Source organism: Neopsephotus bourkii, unplaced genomic scaffold, assembly GCF_033783945.1.
Source record: "Neopsephotus bourkii isolate Nb327-2 ecotype Australia unplaced genomic scaffold, CSIRO-AGI_Nbou_v1 NB_42, whole genome shotgun sequence".
Lineage (NCBI taxonomy): Eukaryota > Metazoa > Chordata > Aves > Psittaciformes > Psittacidae > Neopsephotus > Neopsephotus bourkii.
In genome coordinates, this window is record NW_026900559.1 from 532,643 (window position 1) to 559,601 (window position 26,959).

Consider the following 26,959-nt stretch of genomic DNA (forward strand, 5'->3'; position numbering starts at 1 on the left):
AGAAATGTGGAGGGCGGCTTTTGACAAGGGCCTGTAGTGACAGGACAAGGGGGAATGGGTTTAACCTGACAGAGGGGAGATTGAGATGAGACCTTAGGCAAAGTTTTTCCCTGTGAGGGTGGTGAGGCCCTGGCAGAGGTTGCCCAGAGCAGCTGTGGCTGCCCCATCCCTGGCAGTGTTCAAGGCCAGGTTGGACGGGGCTTGGAGCAACCTGGTCTAGTGGAAGGTGTCCCTGCCCATTGCAGGGGGGTGGAACTGGATGAGCTTTGAGGTCCCTTCCAAGCCAAACCAATCTGTGATTCTGTGATCCTGTGATCCAGTCACTTCTCCAAAAATGTTTACAAACAAAAGGGTTTTTTTCAGTCCTTGGAGAAGCAACTGGTTGGATATATAGCTTCTAGAGTATACTCGAAAAGAAAGCTGAGAGGGCACTTCTGTTTGCAGGTTAAAGCAGTATCATTTGTAGTGACTGGTTTTGGTTGAAAGACACTTTGAATCTGTATTTCTTGCAATCACCTAGAAGTTTTCAGCACATCGTTACAGCACAGCATTAGTAAGACTCCTAATATGTCTGATGGGTGCTTCCATGCTGCTATCAAAGCTATAGGGAATTTTCAAAGGGGATACCAAGAACAGTAATCATTACAGGACAGGTAAGTTTTCATCATTTTGGGTTTTTTTTAGCTCACTGTCACATATCATACTTCCGTTAATGAATGGTTAATATACAGATTTGGGAAGAAATTATTAAGCAAATAAGTTTGGGTCTTTTTATGTCTGAAAGTGCCTAGATGATTGCTGATAATTGTGTTCATATTTAATTAAGACTCAGCTGCAGAGCTCTGATGCACCAATTCAGCCATAGCCACTAGCAATTTCTTCTGTACAGGTGATGTGGTCTAAAATCACTGTACAGCTGCTTTCAGTGGCAAACCATTGAGAATTTACCCACAAAAAAGCATTTCAGGAGCCATCACTCAAGAAGTACGTTCAGAGCAGAACTTGCATTTTGTTTCCCGTTGCCATGATAAGATTCGTTCTTACTATCTCGATCACAGACTTGTTCAGTGTGCCTTTCTGTGAACTGCTCTGAATTACATAAAGAACACCACCCACACATTTCTACTCCTTTTTGTCCCTAGCCAGCATGTCTAGGAGCTGCTGTGTTTCTGATCTTCCCACATTCTCACTGGCTTAATCTTTGCTCAGTGCCCTTGAAAACCACGTTAATCCCCAATCATTTCATAGCCTTTTTCTGTATGCTACCTGGCACAGCCAGGGTAGAAGCAAACGCAAGATCATGATTTTACTTGTCTCTGAGTTTCTGAGCATGTATGTGGATAATTTTTTTGTACAAAGAACACCATTATTATGTCCTTTGCCATAATATTATGATTCATCCTTAATTCTATTACTTTTCATCTTTTAGCCTCAGTACATAATTCTGGGGTAATGAAGCATGAAAGTTCCCAGATTATTACACCACTATAAAGCCCTATCAGAAATCTGACAGCTAAAAAAAGATATTCGGCATGTACATCATTACATAAACAAATTATAAACTTTATGATAGGCATTATACTGTATGGTTTAAAAAACACTTTTTTACTTTGACTCAGAATGACGGATAGAATACAATACCTGTAGATAGAAATGCACCTTGTTGGTTCCAAGCAAGAAATAAACCAGCAGCCCTCCTTCCACAAAAAAGTTCTGGAATTTGGAGTAAATCTGAATCTTTAATATGGCATAGTAGGATTTAGGTTGATGAGGCTTGAAATTCAGGATATACATGTATAAACAGACAGAGCCAGAGCTCCACGTGAACATGGCAGTGCCAAATTTAGACTTGTTAAAAAAGTTCATGTCCAGGTCCTCAGCTGGTGTGAATCAGAGGACTTGGCAAATAGGAAGAATTACAGAAGGTTTCTCTTTGTTTGCTAAAATGTGAGCTACATTACAAACTCTGTCTTCCTATAAACAGCACCTATTCTCTACCAAGATAGTGTTATTTCACCCTGGAGATACTCACAAGGAGAGGAGCATAACACAAGTCTTTGGCCGCTCACTCCACTTTGTAGACTGGACAGCACATGCAAACACAAGAAGCACCTTTGGGTTTTTCGGATGTTTCTGCCAGGAGTGAATTTCCAGTCACTAAAACTTTGTCCCAGTAAAGTCTTGGGGATCTTCATTGCCAAGGACCGTGGAAGTTCATGTGACACCTGTCTTGCGTGAGGTTTGGATAACTACCTTGGCTTTGTTCTTAGGAGCTGTAACTTAATCTCTTTCTGTCAGGCTTTGTCATGCCACAGAATTAGAAAGTTAGTTAACTCACTAACATGCCCACACAGACACTCCGACACATAATATCTTTGAGGTGTTAAAATCAGGTTTTCATATGACTAGGTAAGAGGTGCCTGAAGGCACTGTTTTGTGGGGTCTGGCAGCTGGTGGGTCCGTGGCTGCCTGGTGGAAGGATACCTGTAAGTCTTCCTGTAGCTAACCTACCATGACATGCACCCGCTGGTGGGCAGACAGTTGTTGCAGCTCTCATTTTTGCAACTTGCTGCAGAAATTCCTGTGTCTCCCTTTCAAACACGTAGGAGTTGTCCTGATTGCTTCTCTCCTGCCTATCTGACACTCCTGAGGCATTTCTAGGCATGCGCTTTTGTAAAATACAATTACAATACAATCTTTTTTCTAACAGAACCAGCAGGATTCAGTGTGACCTGTTGGCTTTATGGAGTTTATTGTGCAGGATTCCATTAAAACTGAAGTTTTGTTCACAAGCTCTCCATAGGGACTCATTTTCTTTTCCATATAGTATGCCATAAAATGCAATATAAAATCTAAGTTGCAAATTTATAGGAAAAATTTAGCACAGGAAGAAGCTTTATCCACACACTGCAGACTGTCTAAAGAGATTATTCAAAGCCATGTATGAGGACACACAAAGGATATGTGATTGTGAGTAGAAATTCCTTCCTGCCCAGCAGATCCATCACCTTTACTTGTCTTTCTTATTGTCCAGATGTATTGCGGGGGCCCAGTTAATACATAAGTCAATACAGCCATAAAAAAACCCCAAACAACAAAACCAAAACAAAACAGGAAAAAAACCCCCCAAAACAAAAGAAGTCTCTGTTCCAGTACCAAGCCCTGGGGGACACCACTTTTGACCAGCTGCCAAGTGGATTTAACTCCATTCACCACCATTCTGTGGACCTGGCCATGTGGACATTTCTTTTACCCAGCGAAGAATACACCTATCCAGGCCATAAGCAGCCAGTTCCTCCAGGGAATGTTGTGGGAAGCATTGTCGAATGCTTTACAAAAGTCAGTTCACAGCTACCACACCATCAACAGCCTTTTCCTCGTTCACTAAGCAGGTCATCTTGTCTTAGAAGGAAACCAGGTTAGTCAGGCAGGACCTGCCTTTCATAAACCCATGCCGATAGGGCCTGATCACCTGCCTGCGCTGATATGATTATGATTAAACTCACTCATATGATTGTGTTAAACTCACAGAAAGTGTACTAAATGCTAACTCAGAGGAAACATGGTTTTGAAATGATCCAGGGAGAAAAGTTCTTCTCCCATAGCAAAAAGGCGGGCCATGCTTCAGGGTGTTGTTTGTAGTACTACTCCCTTGGCCAAATCAGGCTCCATGGTAAATGACTAAATCTCCACTCAGAATTCATTAACATCTTACAAATAGCAAAAAATAGCCTACATAATGCAGTTAAAATTCAAGAGAAGGGCTTAGTGACAGCAAGAGGCTTAAAATAAGCCCCTTGTTAATGGAGACTGAAGCTCATGTTACTCATTTGTAGTAGGCTTGTGTGTTTGGTTTGGCTTTTTATTTTTACGTATGTATTTATTTATTTATTTAAAGAGGCTGAGACCTGACCAGAATGTTTTGTTGATATAAAATGCAACATTTAACAACTGGACATCACAGAGCAGGAGTGCTGCCAAAGCTAACATATATTTGCCCAGTAGAAGTATTTTAGCTGTTTCCCTTGCATGGCCTATTATGTTGTGGCTGTATGTGGTGAACTCTATCAGCTCCACTGTGGTTTGAAAAATACATCTAATCTAAGAAAATACCCCACACACACTACAGCGCATGCCATGGCACAGTGGAACAATATAGTCCTAGGCAGTCTCCCAGAAGAAGCTGAACAGATGTTGTCTTGGTATAATTAATTCTTGTCTTGATGCAACTAACTTAAGCAGCAGCCAGTTATTTCAACTCAAACTGGAAGTTTCTTGGTAAGCTGATGCTTGCTTGAGCGCTAGTTCCACAAGAGTTGTGACAGACAGTCTGGAGTCCTCACATCCTGCTTGTGAATTCCCTTTTGTCCTGGTGATGTTCCATATGTTCTTTCTCATTGCTCATCTTTTATCTAGCAACCAGAATAGACCCTATCCCTTTCATATGAGATAGGAATAAGCTGATCATGTGGGGTGGAGGAGAGCCAGACTCCCTCTCCATGTCACGAACACAGCATGTGATTCAAAATCATCGGTGTTAACACTGTCTGTCCAGGGAAAGGGGAAGAGACACAGCCCTGCTCCAAGCCTAGCTGATAACAGATGTTCTTAAGGGCAGGTTAAGCTCTCATTTACTCCCATGCAATTCCACTGATTTCTAGGACAAGTTCTGTCAGGGAGGATTCACCAAGATTACTATGCACCAAACTTCATGATACCCCATCTTGGGGTATCTTCTCCTTAAGAAGGCAAGACTTCCTAGGAAAAACTGCACAAGTCATAGTGGCTTTAAATTGAAAGTGGGTAGATTGAGATCAGACATTTGGCAGAAGTTCTTCCCTGTGAGGGTGGTGAGGCGCTGGCACAGATTGCCCAGAGAAGCTGTGGCTGCTCCATCCCTGGCAGTGTTCAAGGCCAGGCTGGACAGGGCTTAGAGCAACTTGGTCTAGTGGGAGGTGTCTCTGCCAGTGACAGGGGGTTGGAACTGGATGAGCTTGAAGGTCCTTTCCAACCCAAATCACTCTGTGATTCTATGAAGTACTGGCATTTACACTTGCTGTTTACTTACTGCTTTGGAAGACAACAGAGTTTGGTTTGACAGCAGACATCTAGCTCAAGAGTTGTTTTAGACCCTTAACTGGAATTTAAGTCAGTTTGAGTTTGTTTTCTCAAAAGTAACTTTTGCTGCCTAGATTGAAGTAGTTGCTGCGTAACATAAACTGGTGCTTTATTCAAGGAAGAAAATTCTGTTTCCTGAAATCCTTCCTATTTTGCTGAAGCCCTGAGTGCCTACTAAATAACCCTTAATAAACACCTAAGAGCTATTTTGCCAGGTCCCAAAAATATCATTATCCTCATTCTGTTGTCGTACTCCAAAATAGCCATTTGGTTTGCTAACAACTGCCCCTCCTCTAAACAGCTTACTAACTCCCAAACCTGAAGAGACGAATTAACCTCCCAGCGGTATTATGAAAAGCAGAATTTTATACTGAGAATTACCTGCTTGGTTGACACAGCTAAGATACCTTATACAGATTAAACACAGTCTGATAATTTACCCTGTCCACAGGATCTGTTTTCGTTAGACTTCTCTTTGCCTACATTTTTCTTTTAGATGAAAGATTATTTTTATCCCTCAAGTCTCTACTCCAGCTTTATACCAAACTGTGTATTTGGGGGATGGAGAATTCTTTCCCCACAACTGACTGAAAACAAAGGGGCATTGTCACTGCAGCACTGTGTAAATTGTGAGGAAAGGCATTATATTTGGTAGTCAAGGAAAAGAAGCAAACGGTTTTTCCGACCTTTTAGGCCCAGAAATGTTGGTGGGAAAATGAGAAAGAAGCAGTTGAAAAGCAATAGAACAGCAGACTGTCACAGGGAGGGGGTAAAATAAAACCTAAGAGAAATGCTTGGAGGAAATAGGAACTAAGAATCTCAGAGACCTTGGTGTTTTAAGAAAATGTGTTCCTGCATTTTGACACCATTATGCATAGCAACCAACAAGAGAAAGAAACTACAGCTTGAAATTTGCAGTTTAATATTGTTTCGTATAGCACTGCATATCTTATGTGCAAAACTAGCTGTAAATATCTAGAAAAACTAAAATCAAGTGCTGGTGGACAGATATATATTTAGGTTTTTTTTGTACTTATGCATACCATGTCCATAAGACAACAGTTCATTTGCATGATTCAGAGGTCAAACAGATTTTCATCTTCTAGTCATTGGATGGATAATTTCTGGGGGAAAATCTGGATTTATCAAGCACTACACAAGAAGCTTCTATTATCCTTTGAAGATGGTTTTTATTTCTCTGTTATTTCCTCTCCTCTCCCTCTGCAATTTACTCAAAAGCCTGGAACAATACTTTGTCTCTGGTGTGGTGATAAAAATCTCATTTTGAAGAACAGTGTTAACAGTACAAATACTGAATTATTATCCTTTGTGGTACCATTTTTCATGTGATGATATTCATATGTCAACGCTTTTTGTAACAGATCTGCATGGTTGTCATGTTTTAGTTTTGGGTCTTTTTTTCTTTAAAAACCTTATGCCAATCAGAATGTCAGTCCATGCTGAAGGTTCATTTACAGAAGAGCTGGAGAGTGTAAAACCCTTATTTTGCACTTGAGGGAAGCACACAATACAGTATTAAGTTCCTGGAAATTTAGGAATGTCCTTGAAGAGCTTTGTGCTCTCATTTCCTTATCTTCTCAGAGGTTACATGGCTAACTTTTGAAGAAGATTGTTGCTATCATATAGAAGGTCTGTGTTGTTTGACCACTATCTACACTTTGGGGTTTAATCCTGAAGTAGTCCCTGCAACTGTATGAGTAGGTGCACCATCCCCTCCCTTCATGAACCCGGGTTTGTATGCTGACCAGACTTGGAGTGGAAGGGGTATCTGACCAGCAAACTATGCTGTCACATAAAAATGGTTGGGAACAGAAATAAGGCTTCAATACAAGAGCAGGACCAGAGGCTTGCTTCTTCATGGAAGGACTTAGTTCAGCAGTGGTGCCAAGGGAACGATATGCTTCTGTTGTCTGTGAGTTATAGAAAAGACCCACTGCTTAGAAAGCAGATACATGTGAGGTGGCTTTCATTTGGCATGATGTCAGGTGGGAAAGGGTCCAGGAAACCAGACTAAACCTAGCACAAAGCAACAGCCTCCAAAGACATATAACATCATCAGCTGCTTCTGTTTACTGATCCATTCCATTATGATTAGTCTGATTAATTGCTAATGGAGGAGCCTCTTAGGTTTTCTTCTTAATTACTTTCAGCTTTCCATATTTCAGAGTTTCAGTAGCATATAGAATAAACCTGTAGGTCTAAAGAAGTTATACATTTGTGTTCACAGTGCAAGAGAAACTAGATGTACTCCCTAGTTGTAAAGTTGGGTTCCCAATTTCCTTGATTTTGTGGCACACTTCCACAGGTGATTTCACGGCTTTGTAGCCTGCGTAGCAGGAATACTGTGGACTTTGTCTCATCTTTCTCATAATTCCTTGGATAACTGCTCTGCATATTATCCCCTGGCTAATCCTCATGTATCTCTTCCACTTGCATTCATAAGTCTTCAAGAAGCAGACGTGCCTCACATTTAAGTTGTCAGAAGGTGCCCTGATATTCTTGTTTGTTATTCCACCAAAAGGAGGACATTCATTGCAACCACCACTGTAAAATATTTTAAAAGGCACAAAATAAAAATTACAAGGCTTTGAGGATTATTTTCCCCTAAAAAAATCCCCAAACAAACAAACCCCCTGAAACCAAAACATAATCTCTAATGCATTTTCTGCTGGTGCTACTTTTTTAATATCGGAAAGAAATGCCATTTCACTTTGAAAGGAAAATCATGAAACTATTTGCATCAGAAGGGCTGAATTCTTATTACAGGTCTACTAAAAACTTGAGAAACTATGAGGACAACTATATATAGCAAAAAAAGTTTTGATTCCTGAAGGTGATTTTATTTGAAACTTTATGTAACTTTCAGACCTGGTTAGGACTGTAGACCTCATTCTACTGTTGTAGAGAAAGATTTGGTTTCTTTTTTTCTAAAATCTCATCCTAATCTGGCATAATATAAGATCTTAAAATGTATATTCACTTGATAATGAAAGAATTTGTTCTTTACCCACTTCTCATATTGGAGTAGACAGTCTTAACTTGTAGGGAAACTCTGTGTTTTATTTGTAGTAGTGCATTTTAATATCTTGTATATAAAAAGGGAGTCTTGCTAATGATTTCTCAGGTGTTGAAAAAGTTAGAGGCATGGCTTTCGAAGTCATGCACTCATGTCCATATCAATTACTCAAACATACACCAGTGTTAGTAAAAAACCTTCTCTCACCTTTACAATTTAATAAAATCAAAGGTTTTCTTGGGGAATGTGTTGGTTTTTGACTAATTTTCAGTAGGGGTTGTTCAGGTCTCATTAGAACAAGTTGAAAAAGATTCCTTCAAGATCATTCTGAATATATTACAATAAAATGTTAATACTGAAACGGAACATTTTGGGAAGATGAAGCAAAATTATGGAATGCATTACTTTGCAAATAAATCCTCATTTTAAAACTCTTTTCCTGAATTAGAATTACATAATGTATTAAAATCTGCATTTTCCTGTTAATAGAAGCCATCTCTCCTGCTTTAAGTGGACAGCCATTATTTTGCGAGAAAGGGAATTTTCCAGCTCAAAACCAATAGTTGAGTCCATGAAAAAGTTGGGATGATGTGTCCAGTGAATTAGTTCTGTTTACATCCCCACCCTTTGAGAGATGACAAAAAAATACATTAAAAGCTACACCTTTAGAGGGACAAGCCATTGCCATTTCAAAGACTTCTCCATAGCAGTTAATATACAGTGTTTGTGAAATGTGGAAAGCAGTGGAACATGCATCAGGTTCCTCAGTTATATATGGTGGAAATAATCCAGACTTTCCTCTCACTTCTGTCATCTTGTGCTATAACTTTTGCCTAACTTCCGTTTTTTATTCTAGTGCCAACAATATGCCTAAGCAAGTAGAAGTGCGGATGCATGAAAGTCATTTAAGTCCCGTGGAGCACAGATCCAGGAACATATGTGTTCAGTTCTGCCAGTCGCTCCATAGGAATCTGCTCCTGACTCTGACTGTCTTCGGTAAGCTACTTCTGCTGGTCTGGTTATGCGGTATGCATCTGTATTTGTCCATGTAGTCCCACAGACCCAGCTGGAACAGCTGAACGGCCAGAGAGTAGATAGGATGCCCACAAGCATTATCGTAGAATCACCGACTGGTTTGAGTTAGAAGGGACTTTAAAGCACATCCAGTTCCAACCCCCAGTCACAGACAGGGACACCTTCCACTAGACCAGGTTGCTCCAAGCCCCGTCCAACCTGGCCTTGAACACTGCCAGGGATGGGGCAGCCACAGCTTCTCTGGGCACCCTGTGCCAGGGCCTCACCACCCTCACAGGGAAGAACTTCTGCCTAAGGTCTAGTCTAAATGTCTCTTCTAAATGTCAGGTTAAAGCCATTCCCCCTCGTCCTGTCCCTACAGGCCCTTGTCAAAAGCCACTCTCCAGATTTTTTTAGGCCCCTTTAGGCACTGGAAGCTGCTGTAAAGTCTCCCTGCAGCCTTCTCCAGCAAGGATTCTCCACTGCCCCTTCAGTTCAGGTGAGCAGAGTGTTACTGACACAACATGGAGTGAACCCACGCCACTACAATGCCTTCTGCGTCTGGTGTTGAACGGAGTGTGATCTAAGTCCCAAGGCCAGTCAGATCAATGCCATTCGGTAGAACTAAATGCACTACACATTATTTTTTTTTCCTAAGCTCTTTAGGGAGTCTGGGGGGAAGACAAAACTCTTCAAAATTTTCTTCCCTTCATCTTTTATCTCGCAGTTCATCCTCTGCTGCTTTTAAGGTTTGTCCCCTCTTCATATTTGTAAGTCAGTGCTCTGTGATCTCATCCTGAATGTTGCCTCTGGCTTTAGCAGCTTCCAAATATGGAACAGTTTGACATTCTACTGTGGTTCACTGGCTCTTTGCCTGTTTTTCACTGAAAGACTAACAGCCAAATGCAGCAAATTCATACACATACGCTATTTTGTTGCTGTTTTAAAGACCAGCTGCAGCTGGTCTTGAACGGCAAATTTCACATCCATAATTTTCAACCTTCGAAACTCATACCACTGAAATGTTTAGACCATTTGCATTCAATCATTTTTAGAAGGTGCCTGATGCAGTTCCCGGAAATATTTCTAATACACATATATTTTCCACTGTATCAAACTGATTCTTCAAAGAGTCGTAGTTGCTGCAAATCATAATTTAGGCTTTGCTGTCAAGTTTTATTACACTTGAGAATTTGGCTTGGGACCAGGAAAATAAAGGCAGTCTGGATGTAAACATAAAATATCCATTCGAAAAGACCATGTTATGGAAGTGAACATGGCCTTTTTGTTCCTATAGTCTATTCTTCAACATTCTCAGTCTGGAGAGAGGGCTTTATATCTGTACAGTGATAACACCTAAGTGATGAAGAGATTGTTTGTGTTTTAAGAATGTGAGCACAAGGAAAAGGATGCAGATCATTAAAGGGAAGAAGTAATAAATGAGTACTAAGAATCAAGAGGAAGAATTTTTTTAGAACAAGGGTAAAATACTGGTACAGCATTCCCAGAGATGTGGTGAATGCACCAGCTCTGAAGACCTTCAAGGCAAGTCTGGATGTGTTTCTGTGCAACCAGATCTAACTGAAGATGTCCCTCCTCATTGCAGGGGGATTGGACTAGATGACCTTTGAAGGTCCCTTCCAACCAAAACCATTCTGTGATACTATGATAAGTTTTCTTCAGCTTATTCCAGATCAGGCACTCACTTCTGAAGCCATCCAAGTGAAACTTGAATCTGTTTCCCTCACAGGACTATTTCCTGCACAAGACAATGTTTCCTGCAGGGTTTTTCTTAGCCTGCAAAATAACTACTCACACTGACCTTGTTTTCAGGTGGTACTATTCTTATATTGAAAGCTAGATGTCATACTCTAAAGAGCTGCGTCCTAACCCAGCTTTTTTATCAATACTCTATAGCCTTACAGAAATTACATCTTGGTGCCTGTAGAATAATGATATGAATTATCTGTGACTATCCTTCAATATATTGCAAGGCCTACACAGTATTAATAAACCTCAGTAACCTTGTGGTTTGCAGCAAATTTGTATTGCAGGATAGTGCATCAGGTCTAAGCTCATCTGGCAGACAATTCTACATCACTACAACTTCTTTTTAATCATAAGATACATGATAAGCATGTTACAACTTCTTATTAATCAGGGGGATAAGCCTTCCAAAATCTGTGTCTGTACCAAAAATCTTCCTTGTTATTGCCTCATGTAACCTTTTTCTTCCAGGCTATTCTTAAGGGTAATTGATGTATGTTCAGGTACATTTACGTTACCTAGCTGCTGTCTTTTACTCTTCTTCTAGGCGTCATCCTGGGTGCGGTCTGTGGGGGTCTTCTTCGTCTAGCAACTCCTATTGACCCTGACATCATCATGTTAATAGCCTTCCCAGGAGATATACTTATGAGGATGCTAAAAATGCTGATCCTCCCTTTAATTATCTCCAGTTTAATCACAGGTAAGATCTATTAGCCATAAATACTTTAAGATGCTTGCTACAGATACCACCTGGTTTGCTTTTTCCAGTGTAAGAAGAGTAATAGTATGATCCTGTCAGGGATTTTACAGTTGAAGTGTGTATTTCAGAGTTAATTTCTGATTAACTTCATTTGCCTTAATGCATAGATGCTCCAGTGAATTTATTTTTGAGCACATGTACACATACTACCTTCTTGAGCATCAGAAATTTCTTAATATGCTGTTTCACCTAATTCCTGGGGTGGACCTTACAAATAAGATGTCATGACACTAACGTGCCTAGCCTTCTTAAAGGTGTGGTGTCAGCTTTAATTTTGCAGCAATCAAGGGCAATCAAGGGCAAAGATAGTAGTAGGATATCTTCTTTATTTATCAGTGTCTCCTCTTAAATGGTTTTCTTCAGATTAGTAACAGCAGACATTGTTCACAGAAGAACTGGAGGGAGAATCTATCCAGTGGTGAGAATTTTACAAGGACAAGAGTAGGCACCTGTAGGCGGTCATTACACTTTGCAAAGTATAACAGATTTTATTTGATGATTATTGAGTTGGATACTGAGCCTCAATATATTTGTTTGTTTCTTAAAATACAACACCCGCAGGACTGTCTGGTTTAGATGCTAAAGCGAGTGGCCGATTGGGTACAAGAGCCATGGTCTACTACATGTCCACCACTATTATTGCTGCTGTGCTGGGTGTGATTTTGGTTTTAGCCATCCATCCAGGGAATCCAAAACTCAGGAAACAGCTTGGTCAAGGGAAGAAGAATGATGAAGTATCTAGTCTGGATGCTTTCTTGGATCTGATCCGAAACCTGTTCCCTGAAAATTTAGTCCAAGCATGCTTTCAGCAGGTAAATCTGTTTTTTACATCTTTTACTCACCAGGGTTGTCTATGTTATTGTTTAGGTAAATAACAGAAATGGTGAAGCAAACAGATATACAGGTCTTAATTCTTGAGCAGGTAAATGAAAGAATGTTATTTACAGCTGCTTTAGTTTTTATTTAAATTCGTAGATTTTTTTTAAGAAGATGATTTTAAGTTTGTTATTAAGTAAACTTATTTTTTCCCCTCACTTTTATACAATATATATGATCATGAATTCTGCCTTGGGAACGAACAGCTGATGCATTATGAGATCTTTAACCCAGGTTGATTTGATCTTGGTTGTTAGTTACAGAGCTGATGGTTTTACAGTGCTCTATTTTTAATATAGGGATGATCCTCATTTCAGCTCATTGCCAGTGGAAATGTACCCCAAAACTCAACCTCTCATAACTTCTATTGCTGTATTAGAGTACAGACCAGGTGGGGATCATCCAGCAAAGTGTTTGACCCACCTACAGGTGGCTCCATCAGGCCAGGTTTGAGGCATCTGGGATGCCTCAGAAGGATGCTTGCAGCACGTGCTGCTTATTCTAAGGGTGGATAATTTTGTCAAAAAGGTTTTCACCAATGCTTAATCAAAACAGCTTCACTTCAAGGGGTAAAATAAATGATCAATGCCTGATTCCTAATTTCTGCTTATGCATATTTCTTCTATGTAAGCTGTTTTTTCCTACAACTAATTTGTTTCGCAATAATGCAGACTTATTTTCTTTTTCTTTTTTTTTTTTTTTTTTTATGGAACAGGGTTTTTTTTGCCAAACCTGCTCTTAAGTGTTCCTGTGTGAAATGGCATGATAGCTGGAGCTGTGGTTATGGCTGAAGAATAAAGTGAAGAGGAGATGGGAAAAGAGGCCTTGGGGGATGGAAGAATTGAGGGCAACCTAAGCTGCCAAAAGGGCTTGGATTGCTTCACTTGTTTGGGCTTCCACATAAAAACATGTAGTCCTTTGGGGTTTAAAGACAGAACATTCTCAATATTTCTAAATCATAATGGGAATGTCAGTTATGTGGTCAAACTGTCGGTGGCTAAACATCACACGTAACGTCAAATACAATTTTGCAAAATTGAGTGAGGGGAGAGCAGGGTGCTTATGGGTTTTTTTTCTTCCTTTTCCTCTTTTAAACTGTGGAAGAGAGGAGAATTAAATTTCTGGCCAGTTGAAAGTGGTCAAATATCTCAACAAAGTGACTAAAAGCAAGAGAAAGAACAGCTAAGCTACCTGTGTCCGATAGTTTCCTTGGATCCTTAATATTGCTTTTTTCAGGGTGTGTAATGCCAATGTCCAGGTCTTTTCCTGGATCCATAGCCAGGTCCAGACTATGGATCACCAAGTCCATTCCAGGTTTTCAAACTTAGTCAAAAAAGCTGCTGAAATTTTTGGCTTTCCAGCCTTTATCTGATTCCAATCTAATTGCCAGTGAAAGCCTCTGCACAAAGCCACATTTCGTTTGCAAAGTCACACTCCTTTCCACATGGAACTTGTGCCCCCTATTAGACTTAACTTCTTAAGGCATTAGACTCTACTTCTCTCTTTATTTAGAAGGAAAATTAACTGGTTTTAATGGTGTCAGCGTATGTGTTCTCTACCTACGAGTATACAGTGTCTCTGCATGAGTGCTGAGTGTTACCAGGTTGCCTTAGGAGGAAGCCATTTGTTACAGAAACCCTGTGAAGAATGATCTTGAGGAGTGCACAGCAATGGTACTGTGTATCTGTGGTCTGTGGGACAATTTTAGACGCCTTTCCTTGCAGCCAGGTGGAAAGCAATGAAGTGATTCGCTTGAAATTTTGAGACCATTCATTTGCAAACTGCACTCTGGACCATCATGGCTTTTCAATATCTCTTGAATTTTTGTCTGATCTGCAAGAAAATCTTAATTATAAATGCAAAGGGCTGTTCCATCAAAGACTTAAGATCTTATGTGCCATGAAAGAGAATGGGACTATCATCTATAAATATGACTGTGGCATTTAAATGGTTTTCTGGCCTCAGATGTTGTTGTCAGAGTCCATACTTGATGTTTAGCTCAGCATTTTTAGTGACTGGCCTTGCTCAAAGAAGGGCTGAGGACCTTTGACTGTTGTGGAATTTGTGAGTGTGTAGAGTTTAATGTTTTAAGTTTAATTTCTGGGACTCTATTCTTACGTTCTGGATACCTCGCATAAAAAAAAATGTGTTGACAACATCCCTCAGGTAAAATATAACTCTGAAAAAACATAAGCATGCAGGAACATTGGGTTGTTTCAAGACAACTGTAGAGTTTCTCATACAAAGCTGCGTAGAATTTCTGTCTATATCCCCCTTTCTAGATTTAGACAGCAGGGTTTGAAAGGAGGGATGTAAGATATTTTAAAAACTATCAGTTTTTTTAAACCACAATGTTTTTAAAACCTTTTTAAAAAAAAAAAAAAAGAAAACCAAAACTAAAAGAATACAAAAAAGCAGAAAACCAAACAACCGTAAGGTTTTAAAATACATGGATTGAATCTGGATCATCATCCTTAGAACTAAAATGTCCAACTCAAGAGGAAAGAGGTGCACATGTTCTTGCAAAAGCTAATGTACCATTTCTGCTGCCTTGCTCAAACATGTTTCTAGGAACAAGGGAAGTAGGGAGCAGATGGGAAACCATAACAAACCGGTCATAGCTTTCTAACCATTTTGCTGGTCCCAAAGCCATGAAGCGATAGGAAAGGCTCAAGGTGTGAAGCAAGAGAAAAGTAACCCTTCTAAAAGCAGCAAGTCACAGATCTCTCTTTTTTTCCACTTCTTCTAACTTTCTTCCTAGCTGTAAACTCAAGCCCATTTCTCCCCTACCATTCCTTTGTAGCTTTCCCTACTCTGTCTTTCATGTGCCCGGAAGGCTGCAGATCCATTCAGATGCTGATGTCATCTCTCTTTGAGGTGGTCAGATTTGATTTAATAGGTATCTGGCAGCTTTGATAATTTGTCTTATATCTGTCACTCACAGTATTTTAATTAGAGAGCTCAGGGGACTGTATATTCCATTTCGAGCTCCTGCAGTCACCAAGTGAAGTGTTGGAAATGCCCTAAGTTTTTGTTTTGACTTAACAATCAAACTGTGATAACTTTAGCTGGGCGGACCAAACTGAATAACAAGCCTTGCTGCAGAGTTGCTGCTGTGACTGATCTTAGAGGAGCCTGTCTTTTGGTTCTAAATAAATGGTATCAACGTGTAACATACAATCTGTGAAGCACCATTTGTGAGTCACTGGGACAAAGGGGCTAACTAGCTGTAAAAGATTACAATGTGGTGGTAAGGAAAAAGTATTTGCCATACTTTTCACACTAAAGTCACGAGGAAGACTCCCAGGACTTTGTGACACTTGGAATGATTGAAAAACAAACTTATTTTTGGAAAAGGGGTAAGAGGTTGTGGAATGCATGTCTAATCCTTAAAAAATATAGTTCATTGGAATTTCAAGTGAAGACTGGTTTTATTATTTTTTTCCTGATCTCCCATATGGATTGCATTCAGCCTGTTTCCATTCTCATCCTCCCTTTTTATTGCCTTCAGATCCAAACTGTCACGAAGAAAGTGCTGGTGCCACCACCCATAGAAGAAACACCTAATGTCACTGACTCTGCTTTTGCTCTGATGAATGAGACAGTGCGTGAGGCACCACCAGAAGCCCAGCTGGTCATCAAGAAAGGACTTGAATTTAAGGATGGCATGAATGTCCTGGGTAGGAAAACTTTTTGCCTGTCAAATACATACCTCATATTGTATGACACAGCTTTTGGCTGTGACTGGGTAACCAGTGTTTTCTGATTTCCTCTTCAGTGCAAATTTAATCTCCCCAGATAATCAGCAAATATCATCACCTACTGGGCTGCCCACTGATCTCTGAGATAAAAATCTAATGGTCTTCTGAGAAATATGACTGAGTCACAGAAACAAGCAAGTGAATTATTCCATAGCTTTGCAGGTATTAACTGGAGTAGGGTGGAGAAGCATGCAGGAGGTATCCTTTCATCCTAGAAGTAGCCTACCTAGACTAAAACTAAGACTTACTGGCTGAACAGTATGGGGGAGAGCTTCCAGAGCCACCTCTATCCACCCGCTGATGAATTTGAGCTCAGCTGTTTCCAGTAGGTGTCTCCGGCACACTGAACTAGAACTTGGCTTGAGGCAAAGCCTGCAATGAGAGGTGGGGTGTGAACCCCAGGACCCAAAAAAAGTCCAGGGAGGCTTGACACATCTCTGAGTCACAGCTCCCTCCTTTCATCTCGCCTGCTGACCTTTACCAGCTGCAAATGATGAACAACTGACATTGTGCCATCTTGGCTAGATGAGCCAGCAAGTGGGGTGATATGAAGGCTTTGCCATCTCCCATCCCTTCCTGAGGTACCTGTTTGAGCTGGGGCAGGGGCACATGGGAACGAAAAGCCACCACCATTTCTGTTTTCTCCTCTGTGTGTAGACTCCCTGTTTTGTCAGCCCAGAAAGGAGTGCTCCTCATTCCCCTTCTTACTTTATGGATGTGGGTGAACTGAGACACAAATTAGCCCTCAGTTTGTAGCCTCATTGGCATATCTACTTAAAGATATGCATGCTCTGTGGCAGCATGCCTGCAGCCTGACACCTGTGTTTATAGAGTCATCCTCAAAGTGGAACAGTATGTGGCAGTATCTCAGCCACTGCTTAATCTCACCAGTGGGCCATCACTTTTTAGGGGCAAATAAATGGCCCCTTACAGATTCCTTGCAGCTGATGTGCTGCTCCTGCTGACGCTGTGGCTGCTGTGCCTGCAGAGCTTCTCCAGGTGTTGGCAAGACAGTTGGCAGCAGCTGCTTTGTTTAGACACAGGGCAAACAGCACCAGCAAGATCATAGAACCGTAGAATGGTTTGGATTGGAAGTGACCTCAAAGCTCATCCAGTTCCAACCCCTTCCATGAGCAGGGACACCTTCCACTAGACCAGGTTGCTCCAAGCCCCATCCAAACTGGCCTTCAACACTGCCAGGGATGGGGCAGCCACAGCTCCTCTGGGCAGTCTGTGCCAGGGCCTCACCACCATCATAGGGAAGAACTTCTGCCTTAGATCTCATCTCAGTCTCCCCTCTGTCAGGTTAAAGCCATTCCCCCTTGTCCTGTCACTACAGGCCCTTGTCAAGAGCTGATCAGAGATGATTTGTTTCTCTGTGAAGCAGCTGGCTTTACAAGAGCCACTGTTTCAGCCTCCTCTACAGCTCCTCCTTCCATTCAGTGTCTGTGGGCAGAGGAGCTGCTTTCTTTCAAAGCTGCAAATTGCACCCTGCATGAGGCAGCAGATCATTGCTCATGCTGTTATCCTCACCTGCTTTTTTTCTTTCCCAGAGCTTATGCATCAAAACGAAACAATATTTCTCATGTGAGAGAAGCATTGCATTTAGTGCTGGACTTTTTTGTGCTGGAACTTTATGGATAAGAAAAGAGATAGAAGGCTGAATACAATTCCCACATAAAGGAAATACACAGTTTAGGTGTGGGATTTGCTGTAGTATTTTGACCAATGACTCAAATGTTCCAGAGTTTTGTTTGGTTTTGAATGAAGAAGTGAAAATTGGGTCATTGCCAGCCAGCTTGCATAAACTGTACAAGCCAGGCAAATTCCTGCAAATATGAACCAACTTGACTCTCATGACTAATACAGCAGCTCATTTGGAATTAACGAACAAAACCACCTACTAACATATTCTGGTGCAGTGTCTGAATTCCAGGAAGTTACTTGGTCTTTGACTGAAAAGCTTTTAATAATTTCTCTGTGCTCCACAGCACACAAGCATACGCTTCACTTCCCTATTCAAGTGAGTCAACAAAGATAGCTTAGTGCTAAGAAACTACTTCATATCCAGGAGATTGGATTAAAAAGGAAGAAGAAAAAAATCTGGTTGCTAAACGCAGTGTGAGGATATGGGACAGCTTGTCTTTTCCCAGAGTTCCAGTAGCTGAAATTCCCTTCTCTTGAATACTTTTGTGTCCTGATGGGTTTTTCCTTAGGAATTTCCCAGTTGAGTTCACACATATTTTAAATGCTGAAATCATATTATGACAGACTAGCCTAAAAGAGTGGCTGAAGATTCAAACTGTTTCAGTATCAGTTACTAATCCCACTGAAAATTGCTGGATGTCAATGGTTAGCATTGGAGATACAGCTCCAAAGTAATACATGACATATGCACTCAGTTGGTTTTTCACACTGATAATCCAATACTCCAGACTTTCACAGCTAAGCATTTAAATTTAGGAGCCAAATGTTGCTCTTACTGAATTCTGTGATCATGTATCCCCTGGTAGCTGGTTTCAGTGAGATTAATCTGCTTAATGGGAGCTCTGTGGTTTAGCTTAAAGTAAAATCAAAGAATATTAAAATCCTAGAACAGTTTGGGTTGGAAGGGACCTTAAAGCTCATCCAGTTGCAACCCCCTGTCACAGGCAGGGACACCCTCCACTAGACCAGGTTGCTCCAAGCCCCGTCCAACCTGGCCTTGAACACTGCCAGGGATGGGGCAGCCACAGCTTCTCTGGGCAACCTGTGCCAGCCCTCACCACCCTCACAGGGAAGAGCTTCTGCCTAGTATCTATTCTCAATCTCCCCTCTGTCAGGTTAAAGCCATTCCCCCTTGTCCTGTCCCTACAGGCCCTTGTCAAAAGCCCCTCTCCAGATTTCTTGTCAGCCCCTTTAGGCACTGGAAGTCTCTCTAAGGTCTCCTATTAAGGAGCCTTTTCTTCTCCAGGCTGAACAAGCCTAGGTCCTGGTGCCGCAATAAAGAATACCTGCTTGTCAACTTTGTTGGCAAGTTCCTGGAGATTTCTCTGAATCAGTCGGAAGAACTTCTTCCTACTATTTAATCTAAATCTCCCCTCTGTCAATTTAAAGCCATTTCCCCTTGTCCTGCCACTTCATGCTCTTGTCAAAAGTCCCTATCCATTCTCCCACCTTCTCCTCCCACAGCCACTTTCTTCATTTAACTGGAATGCTCCTGGCCTGTGAAATTTATGTTCCAGGGCTGCTTTTGCCTTTCCCTGTACTCCAAGACTGATTAACTAGTCTGTAGGTTGATTTTGTCAAGAGGCTTTTGTAAAGGTTGAGAAAAACACTCTTGATCTCTAGTGACTGTTTTAACAACAGTGGAGAGTCATGGTACAGCACTGTATTGCCTCTCCCATCTGCCCGGGGCTATGAGGTTTATAACAGTTGCATGGCACTGAGAAGATTCAGGTATAGGTATATCTTTGATGACTGGATCAGTTCAGGAAAAAAGAAAAAAAGAACACCACATAGTCGGGCTGTAAAATTGGAAGTTAGTAAAATATGGAAGAATAAAAGTTGTTCTGATTATGATCATGAAAGGGGAGAGTGACTTCGTTGTAAAAAGTCCCAAGAGGTGTGTAATACTTTATAGTTCTGAAAATTGTATTAGCAAGTAGTATCAAGGCATTGACTAGGTTCAAAACCTTCCTAAAATCCATGGATTTATTTGTGCTTTCTTTTTTTTTGGTCCTGTGATTTTTTTCCAATAGGTTTGATAGGATTCTTTATTGCTTTTGGCATTGCTATGGGGAAAATGGGAGAACAGGCCAAGATGATGGTGGATTTCTTCAACATCCTGAATGAGATTGTAATGAAGTTGGTAACTATGATCATGTGGTAAGTTTGAAGTCTTAACTTCTAGAACAAAAAATTATTTGAAACAACTTTATAAACCCTTAATATAGCATATAGTGACCACAATTTGTTACTAAACAATGTAATTAAATAGTTCATTTTTTAAAGCCTTAATAGGTGTGTTAGAACCATAGCAGCATTATTACTAGTGGGTGAGGATTATTTAGGACTCGATTTGAAAAATTTCTGAATTATTATTAATTAAATCCAAGGCATGCAGGTACCATCAAAGGCCTTCAAATACCACATTGACTATGGAAGTTCATTACACAGAAAGACACGTGAGCAAGCAAGAATATCTAAATCTTCCTGGGAGGCTAGCAGGGTATTAGCTAGGAGGTATGTTTACAAAGAAGCCTGGAGACACACTTTATTCACTGTCCTCTGTAGTAAAAATACTGTACCACCAGATAAAACTCCAGCAGTTTTCAGTGATGCACAGTCCCTCCACCCATGGTTTTTGCAGAATGCGTCTTACAGCCTGGACACAATGGGGCCACTGGAAGTATACCCATTTGTAACAGCAGGGCTTTGCTTGCCTTCAGAGGGGTGATTTTACCCAATTAGGACTGAGCCCTTGTTCACATTTCTGGAAGGGGATTCTCTCTTTGTTTGTTTGTTTGTTTTTGTTTCTTTTCTTGAGGTGTTTCTTCCAAGGGCTTCCCCAGAGCTGTTTGTGCACAGCACCAAGTGTGGCCATATCGCACAAATCCAGTTTTTCAGAACATAAGAAGTCATTATACCACTGTGTTTTGTATCTCCCAGGTCTTTGAGAGCAGAAATAGGTACTCTACAACAACACGTGTATCATGGCTAGTTGCTCCCCATGATTCCCTGGTGGCCCTGGAAGGGGTTTCCTGAGTTACAGGCCTGCAGTACGGCTCTTCTCTGAGGCTCCAGATGGACACAGTTGGTAGAAAAGGAAGCAGGGTGCCTAACGTGCAAGTATCCAGCATCATCAGTGTTTCAAAGGGAGACTGTTTTGCAAGAGTGATGCAGATAGTGACAGTGATGTGGAAATGTCTAGAGCAAAAGAAAGAACATGAAGCAATTACTTTCATTCCTGTTGTGTTTCTGCTTTTCTGTAAGCAATCTTGCTGCATAAAAATGCAGTTGGTTTTATTTACAAAACCTTGCTGTTCTCAAGTCTGTAGAGAGATGGTGACTATACTCTCATAACACTTCAAGGGCTAGAATTTACTCTTACTTAGCACCATTTGGTACACCCAAGACACAATACCTTGCCTACAGTATAAATTGTCTCTAGTAGTGTTGCAATAGCAGGAAATCATGCAAGATTCAAATAATATAATATTCAAATATACAAATATTCAATATTCAATATAATATTCAATAATAATTTTCAATATAATATTCAAATATACAATATTCAAATAACATAAATGTTTGGGGTTTTTTTTTTACTGATGTGCTTTTTATTCCTCTTGAGAAAGGAGGTCAGTGTTGAGAATTCCGCTTGTTCATCTGTGTCTAGAATTTTTAAAGAACTGTTGTGGCCAAAAGCAGTTTTTTAAATGTGTGTTTATAAAAACAAATGCACTTCTTTATGCAGGGTTACGTTCTGTTTGGTTTATGATTTCTCTGCACAGAGAACTGTAACCCCTGTGGCAACTCCAGACTCTCAGGAGCATGGCATAGCTACATGAACATAAAACAAAGCAGACATCTGGCTCCAACACCGTGTAATTCTTTATAAGATATATGCTTTGTCAAGTTCATTGAAACATGGGTTTTATGATAACTGCTGTAACAGCTGGCCTTGCATTTCAAGTGTGTATTCAAGGTTTGGGGTGCATTGCTTGAGAGACCATAAGATGTTTCTTGAGATGTTTCTTACATAAAACATGAAGCACCTTTATTTTGAAAGTCAGTTTCCTTTGTACAGTTTTTAATTAAGCGTCCAAATCATGAATTCCTTTTGAAAAGATGCATTACCATTTATTTTCAGAGAACCATTTTGTTTACAGTTTCTTCACTGTTACACACATTACTTTCCGCTTACATTTTATGAAACAGATACAGTGAATGTCATTTAAAATTATGTAAGGTAAGTAATCTCTATCAGTGTATGTATAAATGCTCTATCCATGCACTTTCAGACATTTCTCACTATTACATTTTTTAAAGAATATCCATTAATTTCAAATCTTTTTACTATCAACCTGTGCTAGTGTTATCACCCTGTTTAAAAGTTCTGTTTATGCCGTTGGGGAGTAACATGACTGAGGTGACAAAGGTGACAAAACCCCTGCCCTAAGTAAGGAAAGCACATAATTAATGAAGAATCCATGAACTAAGAAACATTTGTCCAAATTATTTAAAGAACATAACAGAAACATTTGCAGCCTTCAGGGTAAGTGATTCATTTCAAGAAATAATTTGACTGAAGCAAATAATGCAACTCTCTGAAACCAGATAAACAACGGGTTGTAAAAGCTATGTATTAAAAACAAGTACTAAACCAATCTTCATAATGATCCAAGCCTGGGTAACATTATAGTATTCTTGTACAATGTTATTCCAGGATTGAAGACTTTTCAGGAAATGCATATTCCATTCGATGGGATGAAATAAAATGGAGTAGATGGGGCATTTGCTGGAGATAGCCATTATTTTTTTAAAAGACGTGAAAGACATTCAAAGACATTGAATTTCCATCAGTTCCTGAACTGCATCTCAGTGTTGAGCCTGAGAGCCGCTTACACTTCATCCAATCTGTACTCTCTTGAGGACAATTTTTATGACTACAAGGCAAAGACTGGTTCTTGTTTATGCTTGTTCTCTTTCTCCAGGTACTCCCCTTTGGGCATTGCTTGCCTCATTTGTGGAAAAATCATTGCAATCAAGGACTTAGAAGTAGTTGCTAGACAACTTGGCATGTACATGGTCACTGTGATTGTGGGTCTTCTCATTCATGGAGGGATCTTCCTGCCTCTGCTCTACTTTGTGATAACAAGGAAAAGCCCATTTTCCTTCCTTGCTGGGATTTTCCAGGCATGGATCACAGCGCTAGGCACAGCTTCCAGGTATGATTGGGAAATAATGTATTGCTTTATTTTTTAGCAGATTCTTAGCTGCTGTTTAGAGATAGTACATGTGCTGTTCTGGTCTTTGCTGCAAAATCATCTTATGCCATTGAATAAAAACTATTTTTAATCCAGCATGTTGAAATAAACAAAAATAACCACACAGCGTCAGGATTTTATCGAGAGGTTGTACAGCCAGCTGCAGAGAGTTGAGAGACACACTCTTCATTTTCCATTCTGTCATTGACCAAATGACTTGTGCAAATTGTTACCCTGTACTTGTACCTCACCTAGGAAACAGTGATAATTCTATTTATTTTGAAAGCATGTTACTACCAGTCTCATTGCATTGGGGGAAAAAAATAAACAGTGCTAGGCTTCAAGAAAGAAATAAAATAAAAAACCTTCATTTTTTTATCTGTTTTAGCAGAGTAAGGGGACTTTATTGAAGAGATGAGCACTTCTAGAGTCATTGCTAATGAACAGAACAGACTCAACAAAGTATGTAGGCAACTTACCTGTCAGTAATATGTTGATATTTTGCATTGGGGCAGTCAGTAGATTTGTGTTTAAAACATTTTTCAGTTAAATATCATATTTTAAAATGTTTTTCTTCAATAAATGTTTTATTTGTGAAGAAAATATAATCTTCCATTTTAATTAAAAAGTTGAAGACAGAAAAAGCCTAGTTCAAAACTGATCATCAGAAAAGTAGCATTATGATTTCAGGAATGCCTTGAAAGAATTATAATTCATCTGCCTCTTTTGGCCAACCCAAATCACTCTTCTGCATGACTTCTGCCCTGATGAACAAGAGGTTCTGAAAGGATCTTTATGTGCGTAAATATCCGATGGGACAATGTAGAGAAGATGAAGTAAGACTCTTCTCAGTGATGCACAGCAACAGGAGGAGAGGCAGTAGGCACAAATTGGAACACACAAAATTCCATCTGAATACAAAAATAATCTCTTTACTGTGATTTACTGTGACTGGTTGAATGCTGGCACAGGTTGCCCACAGCAGTCATGGAGCCTTTGTCCCTGGAGATACACAAAACCTGTCTGGGCATGGCCCTCTGTAACCTGTCCTAGCTGCCTCTGCCTTAAGTAAAGTGGTTGGAATAGGTGACCTCCAGAGGTGCCTTCCAACTTCAATAATTCTGTGGCTCTGTGATAAACGATGCGGATTATAGGAGATACCATTTGGCCAGGAGTTTTGCTAAACCACAGTTTCCCTAAGGCTTTTGTTCATTGAATGTGTTTGAGTTTCCACTTAGATTTTCATTACCAGATTTACAGTGTCTATACACAACATTCATGGGGGTTTATTAGCATGAAGTATTGTTTTCCTGCTGGAGTACCAAAGTGGAAAGATGTAAGAGATTCTAAGTGTTTCCAGTGTATGGATTTACCTGGATACTACCTTTACCACCTGACTGCTATCCAGGTCTGAATTACTGGCTAAACAGATGTGGACATAGCACCACCGATATGTGACCACAGTACAATTATCACCATCATATGGTCTAACCTGGCACCTCTGGAAGCTGCAGATAGTTCCTATTCAGCAACCTGTTAAAGCTCTTTGACCAGGCTGAGGAATTGTGGAAGGCATCTATGTATTTTGCTCTTCCAACAAAGAAACTTTGTCTCCATGACCTGCTCACCTGTCCTTGCTTATGGTGGCAGAACTGAAGGGGAAAGATATTTGCATAGTCCCTGCTTTCCTGAGCCACCTGGGGTTCACTGCAACAACGGCAAGCCATGGCTGGTATGCATTTTGTACTGATGATCTGATTTGTGACAGTAAACATAAGATAGGATTTAACACCTCTGAAGAAAAAGAACTGTATCTGGCTGAGTTTCAGTGTGTGTCCATGAGCTACATTTCCTATTCTATTTTTCTGTTGGTAAGCTATCAGAATATCTTTTCTGTAGAAGGCAAAGTGATCCTGGAACTGACTTTAAAACTGCCTACTAATTATTGATTAATGTCTCACCAGATATTTTCTGCTATCTGCTATAAATATAGGTGCTAGAGTATCTCATGAGAGAATATATTACATGGTTTTAGAAAGCATGAATTCTTTCTGATTTAGCTAAATGCACAGAATATTAAGCATTTGGTTATCTATGATTAAATCCACAGTAAAGAAATACAAATATATTTGTAAAAATGCTAAAACACAAGTTTTTGGTACTGTGTATCTGGCTTATCGAAGTCTGTTAAAAAAAATCACGTCTGTGAACAGAGAATGGTCCAATCATTTGAGCACAAGATGGGGATCTAAAAGTTTATGTCTTCTAACTCATGTTTCCGTAGATGTGGGACAAGAGGAGTGATTTGGGCATCTGCCAATCCAGAACAGTTTGAGTTTTCCATAGGTGCCATACGAGATGGGTCAGCCTCATGTGCTTCTTCCTGATAACCTAGGACGTTTGATATAACACTATATAGTTATATATAGTTAGGTATCTCAATCATTCCTTAATCTCCCTTTTCCATGGTTTAATTATCTGTAAAATGGAAAGATATTGCATTTTTTTGTACCCAATTAGCATCTCTATTGTAGTGGATGAATGAATGAGTTGGAAAGACCCTGAAGTTGCAAGGCACTAGCAAGAATATGCTGTAAGTATTTATGTGAGAAAATATGGTGAGTCTAGTCCTTTACTCTTCTATGAGCAAATTAGTATTTTTATAGAGGCAATGACACCAGAATGAGTGGGATACAGTAGTGAAGGCCTTTGAGAGATTTTGCCAACTGAAGCAAATCAACCACAATAGATTTGCTCCACCAAGTGGAGAGAGAATACAAAAAAATTAAGAAACCAAAACATATTCCTGTGTTGAGTTTCATGCTTGTTGCATCAAGTCCTTTGCCTGAGGCAGGCAGACCTGATAGTGAAAAAAGTAGGAGATATTTGAATCTACGGGAAAAAATATGTTTGTTTTCAGCAGTAATTTTTTATGAAAGTGAATTTTTGAGGAAGTGCATTTAGTAGCCTGAACTGTTCATTGAATGATAGACTGGTTTGGGTTGGAAGGGACCTGAAAGGTCACCCAGTTCCAACACCCTGTCACAGGCAGGGACACCTTCCACTAGACCAGGTTGCTCCAAGGCCTGTCCAGTCTGGCCTTGAACACTGCCAGGGATGAGGCAGCCACAGCTTCTATGGGCAACCTGTGCCAGTAGCTCACCACCCTCATAGTGAAGAACTTCTTCCTTATGTTGAACCTTAATCTTCCCTCTTTCATTTTAAATCCAGCAAGGCACTGTGGATCTGTACAAGGAGCTGTTCCCCTCTTCCAGCCGTCTTTCACATCTTTTCCTGTCCTCCAGCTGTGTTTTATATCCTTCCTGTCCTCCAGTGTCTGGGAACTTGATGTATTGTATCTTTTTGCCTAGCTTTTTCATTCCTTAATGCAACGCTGTTTTCTCCAGTCAGAGCAAATTCACATTCAAAGAAATTTAGGATTTGTCCCTGTGCTTATAGTTCTGTCCATCAGAAAACATCTGGAACTTGTCCTTTTGAACAAAATACAAGGAATAATCCATAAATAAGTATGAAAAGTTCATCTACACTATCTCAAGCTCTCATCCCTACTTCAAGTCATGTTCATGTATTGGCCTACCTCCAGCTAAATGAAGGCTTAATTTAAAAATTGGCTAAAAATCACTTGAATCACAGC

General features: G+C 40.2%; 1 protein-coding gene across 1 annotated transcript in view; it reads left to right on the plus strand.

Annotated features, from left to right (window-relative positions):
* The window catches only part of SLC1A2 (solute carrier family 1 member 2), a 77,653-nt gene that overhangs the window by 37,322 nt on the left and 13,372 nt on the right, over positions 1-26,959 (plus strand). The window contains exons 2-7 of the mRNA XM_061347094.1: positions 9,012-9,151; positions 11,484-11,636; positions 12,258-12,508; positions 16,084-16,252; positions 20,074-20,200; positions 23,032-23,265. Of these exons, the coding sequence (XP_061203078.1) occupies positions 9,012-9,151; positions 11,484-11,636; positions 12,258-12,508; positions 16,084-16,252; positions 20,074-20,200; positions 23,032-23,265 (1,074 nt within the window). The remainder of the gene's footprint in view (positions 1-9,011; positions 9,152-11,483; positions 11,637-12,257; positions 12,509-16,083; positions 16,253-20,073; positions 20,201-23,031; positions 23,266-26,959) is intronic.